Here is a 7,988-nt window from a genome sequence, read left to right on the forward strand (position 1 = left end):
AAGGACTCGAGTTGTTGCCATAGGCTTGGAACATGGCCTCATGCCTCCTCTGTATGGAAAAATAGGATTATACACTAATCATTCCATCGTCTTCTTCATCGTCCATGGCATCAAAGCCTTGGGACGAGCTCCATCCGCGGGGATCAAGCCCCAATTCGGCTCTGGTGTCTCGTTGGATCTGCAAAAAGTACTTCCTCAGGCTTCGCAGCCCTTTGAGGAAGCCGGGATCCGGTTGATTAGGATGCTGGGGTGGGCACGGCTTGTCTTCCACCTTGTCCAGCGGCGTGAGGCTGTTGGCAAAGTCTGCCACCTTGAAATCAATCTCACGCTTATTTCTCTTCTTCCGGACAGTCTCTTCGGTATCCGTCGCAGCGTCCGTCATGGAATCATACGCCGTCTCGTAGCCTCCATTCTCGTCTGAGGCATCTCCGTCGTAGAACATGAGCAGACTCGCGGCGTAGAAGCGGTAGCCACGCAGCTCGCTGACAATCTGCTCCAGCTGGGAAAGCTTCCTCAGAATGACCGGGATATGGTGGAGGATGGAGTGCAAGTCGACGCCGTTATAGAGGAACTTGGTGAGAGCGGCCTGGAACTCCTTGCCGGCTTGGACTTTTCGGCCAAAATACTTGTCCTGAAAGTCATACGTCTGTGTCTTGGCGTTCCATACCTGCAGTCCACAGATGCGCACTCCGAGCTCGTACGAAGTCGTCGTCCTGCATTTTTCTTGCTGGGATCTCTGCTTGCTAGGAGACGCCTCAACACCATATTGGCGCGTTCCCATTTTGAGGTCCATCATGCACGGTCGCTTCATGCCAGCTGTGAGATCTTCCAAGAGCAAAAAGTATTCCACCCTGTCACGCTGAGTTTTGGCCTCCTTGGGATTGTTCGGTCGAAGCACCGGCGCAAATTCCACTGACGGATGCTGCAGGGCCTGTTGGACTGTCGTCAAGCTTTCGGTAGAATCAGGCTCCTGGGTGGTGGTAGATGTAGAATCAGCTGTAGTAGCAGCCACAACCTTTTCGAGGGATTCGTTGGCAGAGTTGGCAGTAGTAGTAGTTTTTGGCGAACCCCCTTCAACACCCTCACCGCCGTTGTCGCCGTCGTGTTCGCGCTTGTAATCAGCATCATCCGCCTCCTCAAAATACTTGAGATCTCCCCTTGAGTCTCGAACATCCTGTGGCTTGCGTCGAAGCCCGCTTCCAGAATACCTGCGCTTCTTTTTGGCGAGCAAGGGGTTGTTCGTCAATGTCTCTGGTTCGGGAGCACTAGTACCCGTGACGTCCTTGACCTCAACAGGTTCATCTCGCTGCTCCGCTGATAGACGGTCGACCTGGGATCCGGGATCGCTCATCTGCGGTACAAGTGGAGTCAGTGGCTTTAGAGGGCTGGCTACAATAGGTCTGCTTTCCGCATTGCCAACAAGATTCTCAGCAAGGCTGGGGTCTGAATTGCTAGTTCGGAGCAGTCGCTGGAGATTTGGTAGAGGAACAGGTCGCTGATATGGGCGCCGGTGTTTCTGAACTTCGATTGGCTGCTTAAGGAATGCGTCGTTGAACACCTCGTTGCGCAGTCGCTTGTTCACCGTCGTTGCTCCCCAGCTGTTGGGGCGCTCTTCCAAGGTAGGTCGCACCGGCACCTTAGCCGAGACGGCCGCCGCGGACGATATCTTGGAGAGCGATGTGCTCCGGCGGTGCGCCGGGTCCAATACGGGCGATGGCTGGAGAAGGTTGCGAGGAAGAATGTGCCAATTATCGTCGAATGTTACAGTGGGAATGGGGATGTTGGAGCTGGCAAGTGATTGGCTAATAACCCGCGCAGGGGTGGTCGCCGTCTGCCCAGCCTCGTTGCTGCCATTTGACTCCGGCTGGCGCTTATCCGCCGTCTCGTCTTTTTTAATGGTGCTCTTTCTCCGAGGCTTCCTCTGGAATGTCACATTCAGCACTCCAATGTACCTAGAAAAACGAGACGTGTTAGCGCTTTGAGTTCAGACACCGGGGGGAAATGTTCCAAACGTTGAGTTGGGGGGAGAAAGGGGGGGATGAGAGAAGAGCAAGGTGTCAAGAAGCGCAACATCAGAAACTTACCGAGGAAGGAATGGCAGCAAATCACGATGATATCGTTCAATGGTTTCATAGAATTCGTTTTCTCGGTTGCTGAGTTGCTTACAGACGGCTCGGCGAGAGAATCGCCACAGCGTATTGTGGCCGCCGACCTGATGCTTGTATGGGATGAGTTCAATGGCCTCTAGGGGTCGACGGGCCTGATGCTGGTGGTCATGGACATGGTCTTCATGATGGGTCACGGCTCGGGTTTTAGTAGGGGTAACTTGGTTCACTTCATTCTCAGCTTCCACGGCAGCTTCGGTTGGGACATGGACCTCTGCCGGGGCCTCTGCACGACGTGAAACAAGGCTCTCACGGGAGGCAACATGCGAAACCTGGTAGGAACTCTCATCCTTATTCTCAATCTCGGGCTCAGGCTCGTCGGCCTTGACTAGCCAGGGATGACTCTTAGTCTGCGAGCGCGACCTCGGCCGTCGCACCACATCATTGTCACTACCCTCACTCACACTTGCACGGCCGTCATCCAGCTCTTGATGGGGGTGGAACACGGCGGACGCAATCTTTTCTTCACCAGACTCGTCGGCCTCTGCTTCTAGGTCAGTGTCTGCGTCAGAGTCGGTATGGGCCTTGCCGTTAGCGTGGCCATTAACACGACCGCCAGCCCGGCCCTGTTCAACGGCTTCGGCGTCAGCTTTGATCTCAGCATCATCGGTCTTGGCTTTGACATCAGCCTCGGCATCCACAGCTGCGCCTCCATCCTTGTGGCCGGAAGCCTCCAAAACACCGACCTCGGAGTCATGTGACGTCCGCAGCTTCTCCACTTCGGCGTCTTGAGCCGTGTCCGGCCCCACCTCTTGATGAAGCGGTGGCTCCAGCTTGGCTTCGTTATGATGAAGAGATGATTGCTGTGCAGAGGCTTCGCCACCTTGCTCCTTTTGCTGGGCAGCGAAGCTGGTTTCTTCGAGCGGCGAGGCGACAATGGGCCATGAATCAGACACCTGTGCTGGAAAAGACTCGGTCCTAGTTAGTTTTGCGGGCTCTCTTGCGTCTGCAGCTGGTGTTGCCTTTGTGGTTTTGTGCGACTGTTCTAGTGGCTGTTTCTCGGTTAAAGTAGTGGGTTCCTCGTCTATCGTAGACACATGCTTATCGCGATGCGAGCCTCTGGCCTCCTTGCGCCGTGCCTTGTCGTCCGGGGGGAGTCCCTCCTTGAAGAAGCGCAAGCTGTAGCTGGACTTGCGACTGCGTGCATTGTGTTCAACCCCCGCAATGGCCTCGGCGACTGACTGTTCCACCAGACCATCCTCTTCGCTGCCATCACCAGAACCAATGGACCAAATCTTCTCCGTCTTCTCGGTGGCCTTGTGACGCTCATGGTGCGAGTCTTGCGAATCAGTTTCGTCTCCCGCATCGGTGGAGCGGTCAGGGGATAATACAGCACTAGTGTAGCTGCCGTTGGTGGGTGTCATTGAGTCGTTGGGGGTTGGCGAGTGGGAATGTAGGGGATGGTGTTGGTGCGGCAGTCCCGACAGCTTGGAGTCATGGTCAAGCGAAATGGACGCCCTGCCTCGGGTGCGGTCGAGGAATTCGCGGTGCTCCAAGAGCATCTCGTTGGCGTGGGACAGGATCTCGGATTTGAACGACGAGGACGGGGGAGCAGCACGGTCTCGCACTGGGAGGGCAGAGGTCATGGTAGTCGTCGTGGTAGCCATTGTGGTGGATTGCGGTTCGCCTCGCGTCAAGGCGCCGTCGAGGTCGATGTAGTCTGATGCATCTCGCGGCTCAGTCCAGGGGGTGGCAGGCGAAGACCGAACAGGCCTCGGGTCGAGGGCTGACGGAGGAGTGACGGCGGCAGTGGCAGGCGTGGACCTGGTCGACTTGTCCGGCTGGCTGGGAGACGAGTTGGTGCGCAGTATGCCTCGAGCAGATGCCAGGGCCTGGGAAAGCAGCGAAGGACCCTGCTGGCGCTGGCGGGCTGCGACGCTAGGGGTAGTCTTTATATGAGTTGCGGCTGCTGCTGGATGAGGAGAGGGTGAGGGAGAGGGAGAGGGTGATGAGGGTGAGGGTGAGTCCGCTCCGCTCCCGTCCGCCTGGTTCTGGCTGCTTTGACTTTGGCTTGGGCTCAGGCTCGGGTTCAGGCCCTCCCTGGCAGCAGAAGCGGCGGCCTCACTGCCCGGGGCCGGGGGTGCAGGTGTACAGGTAACAGGATCGACTGCTGCATCGACTGCATCGGAACCAACACCTGCAGCGTCGTCGGGCTGGGCAAGGGCCCGGGAGCTCAGCAGCGCCGCATGTGCGGCATTTTCGGCGTGTGAGGGCGAGCTGGACATGGGGAGGACATCTGGCACGGCAGAGCGTCTGCGTGGGAGGATTGATTCGTGGCAGAAGGTTAGTAGCAGCCTGGGAGCTGGAGGTTGCGGAGGTGGAATTGGAAGGTTTTCAGGCGAAGATGGATGGGGGAACTCAAAGGCGCGCCGCCCTCGTGGTGGAGCCTGACCAGCAGTGCTGTGCTTGCTGTACTCGTACATGTGCATGTACCTGTGCATGTACCGATTTGACAGCAGAGTCGAGCAGCGCAGTTAGCGCAAGTTACAGCGCTACCGGCAGCCGCTACGGCCTGCTACAGGCTGCTGGCTGGCTGGCTGCTGGCTGCTACGGCCACTCCCACGGCGCCGCCACAGGGCACCTATGCCGCTAGCACTTTCCATCACCCCCCTCCATGCTCCCTTTGCCCTGCCGAATCACCCCCACCGCCCAGCAGCACGTTCAAGGTTGCATGATGGCGACTAGCCGCAACTTCTTTCAGGGGCGGGGCGCTGCCGTCAGTGGGAGGGGAACGCTGAAGCACAAGGCGCCTCTGCGGGGTCCTAGTGGCTCGAATGCGCTTCGATTGATGACCATGTCGACGCTGCTTCATCTTGAATCGTGATCCATGTGGATTTGCCATGCATTGCCAATGCCTCGAGAAGGCATTACTTGTACAGTCCAGCACAGCACGGGCCGGGACCTGGACAACTGCTGATTGCTGCCGTAAGCCCGCATGCCTGTCCGTAATACAGGTACTGGCCGAAGCATATGGAAGGGAGAACAAAGCCAAAGCTCGCTTACAGCCCGCATCACCTGCTGACTGCTCTGCTCTGCTCTGTTATCTATCCATTCTACGATGCCGGTTTCACTACTCCAACCCTTGATTGTCTCGCCAGGAGGACTGGAGGCATGATTACAGCCAGAGTCGAGTTGGCCAAGCACGGAAGAAGGTTCCAGCGGCTGCATTGGCATGTGAAGCTGTCTACTGTACATGTAGCTACGTCCATTGACGTCGTCAAAATACATGCCGAATACCTCCATCAAGGTTGATATCAGCACCACTCAGCGTTATCTCGTCCCAGTATCCTGTACTTACTGCCTTAGGCACCTGCTCCGCCTGCTATCACCGCCCTGATAGCGGGACTTCCCTTTCTGTGCAACACAACGCGGAGAGATGCAACCCACATGCAAAAGATAAAGCATCGGTGAGGCCAGAAAGCGAGACATGGCATGTTTTGCTTTGCTCTGCTCTGCTCTGACTCGCTTTGCTTTGCTTTGCTTTGCTTTACCGTCCTGTGCTCTGTGCAACGCGGCATTTGGCACGTGCAACGGTCTGCGCCACTCGAGATGCCGTTTCCCCAGCTTCGGCTCAGCGAGCAGTCGAGCGTCGATTAGCAAACACGAGAGCCGCTAGCCATCGCGGAATCTCTTCCACTTCCGACACCCTGAGCGGGACCGTGACGCCCTTGTTCCCTCTGATACGAATCCGATCCCCGGCTTGCTTACGGGAAGGAGGGCGGCTCTCTGATAACGCCTCGTCCTGTTGTTGTCTCGAGCTTATCAGGCACACGATGGCAACCAGGTACGGAACATTATAACTGGTAGTACTGCGACTCTGCTGACGCTAATACTTAGTGATGGCACATAGTCTGGTGTTTGAGAGTTTGAGAGCAGCACTAATACGTGGCTTGATAGCGCTGGTGCCCAATGGCGTTGCCGGCGGGCTTCCATGCTTTTGTTTACAAAGTACACCTCCGGCCTCTTTGTCCTTCTCGCCGCCGCCTCTGACCCGCAATCACTTAGTAGCATTCCTTAGAGTCCAATACGTTGCTTGCAACAAGGAAACGAAGCTGCTTCGACAAGGCATCCGGCCGCATGATCCAGCGGAATGATCGTGACACGCACGGGGGCCTGCAATTTTCCTTATCTCCACCGCTTCAGGTCGTTTTCCAGAAGCTTGGACATCATGCTAGCCCACGTGGAACAACCAAAAACGCCCATCAATCAACCTACGACTTGTTCTCTCACCGAGGACAAAGGGGTTGATTAAGTGGGCTTGCCCGGCATAGTCAAGCCTTCCCCGGAGTCTAGCTGCCAGACAATCTCGACGACCGGGGCACGCTGTCCAGAGCCAGGGATTCCGGACGACGAATGTAAACTGACAGCCGATATGCAGCCCTACCTATGTCATGGAGTACGGCATTCGTGACATGCTTTTACAGACAGAGCATACATTTGTTTGGCGACCCGAGCTCACCGATAACGCCACGCTACCAATTGAAATGCAGACTGCATATGTATATGCGCTTCACCACTGCCGGGCAACCAGACCACTTCAGTCACCCCGAGGAAGCCGGCGACCACGATGCGAATTCTGTTCAACCATTCGTGAGGAATTGCATCACCGACGCTCCCGAAAAAAAGGAAAAACAAAAAAATAATAATGATAAATAAAAACAAAAAGGGAGAAACAGATGACTCTTCAAAACTCAAAAAGGGAGTGCCTGGATTTCTAATAAGCTGCCGAGCTCAACAACGCCTTCTCCCTTCTCCCACGTGTGCCTCAGCAGGACCTGACTGGTGAATCCTACAACAACACCGATCATCATTACGTATCCTCGGACCATCCACGTCACACATCTGAAGCTCAAAAGTCAGACAATGCGGACTCTTTCATGCTGCGAGCTACAGCTAGATACCGAGCGCGGGCCACCAGACTTGCGGTGACCCCGATCGCCTGGATCTAAACAGGGATCTCAATTCCATCGAAAACATCACGCTTATTCCTCCTGTGCCCCAAAATAGGCAGTCAGGAACAATTGCTCAAGCGTCGAGCACGTCCCGGAGTACCGAGAGGCAGGGCATCTAGACCTTGATTTCTGGCTCAGATAAGCGATCTGTGGGCACGTGGATAGACTACACAATCAAATGGCTCGACGTCCTCAACCACGTGAGGCGTTGATGGACAATGTTCCCTTGTTCTCGTACTCGTTTGAATGCGCACGCCTCGGTGTTGAGCAAATGGTGTCTACATACCATGGATGAGGCGAGTTGGGTTCACGGGCGACCCAAGGAATCCCTTTTCGTTAATATCAAATAGACAACGACACCACACAGAATCCGCAAATGCTACTGGACGTTAATTAGGGTTAGGTTGGCCGAGACCTCTGCACACCCCGAGGTCTGGAGAAAGGAGACAGGTCAAAACAAGCCGGTTAGGGGGATCTGCGTCTGCCAATAGAACATGGCGCCTCCTCCTTTATTTCGTAACAGATTGCGCCCTCCCTCTCCTCAGGGTCGGATGTCGTTCCACTCGTCGGTTCGTACCTATGCGACGTCACCAAGCGTCTTATTCGCTTTAGAGTTTCACTCGGATATTTGCGTGCAGCTTATCCGGCGTGCCTGTGAGAAGCAGAGGCTGCAATCAAAAGCCGCTATTCCATGTGTCGATTCTGATAAAACTTGTTCAAAGGGCTCTTTATGAGTGGTTTGATACACCAATCTCAACAAACGGCCCGCGGCGATTAGGTGACATTCTCCCACCACCCTCCTTCTGCATTATCCGACAAAACCCCTTGCTCCCGAAGAAGAGGACACATTGGGTAGGTAGTAGGCCAAGTA

The 7,988-nt window shown here is 55.5% G+C and overlaps 1 protein-coding gene across 1 annotated transcript; it reads right to left on the reverse strand.

Annotated features, from left to right (window-relative positions):
• Nucleotides 1–67: 67 nt before the first annotated feature.
• TRIVIDRAFT_232485 (uncharacterized protein) lies at nucleotides 68–4,390 on the reverse strand (the record flags this gene model as incomplete). The annotated part of the gene is made up of 2 exons (XM_014094846.1): nucleotides 68–1,952; nucleotides 2,085–4,390. 2 exons carry the CDS (start codon nucleotides 4,388–4,390, stop codon nucleotides 68–70), a joined length of 4,191 nt encoding a protein of 1,396 aa, XP_013950321.1.
• Nucleotides 4,391–7,988: the final 3,598 nt, after the last annotated feature.

The sequence above is a fragment of the Trichoderma virens genome, assembly GCF_000170995.1.
Source record: "Trichoderma virens Gv29-8 chromosome Unknown TRIVIscaffold_91, whole genome shotgun sequence".
In the NCBI taxonomy this organism is placed as follows: Eukaryota; Fungi; Ascomycota; class Sordariomycetes; order Hypocreales; family Hypocreaceae; genus Trichoderma; species Trichoderma virens.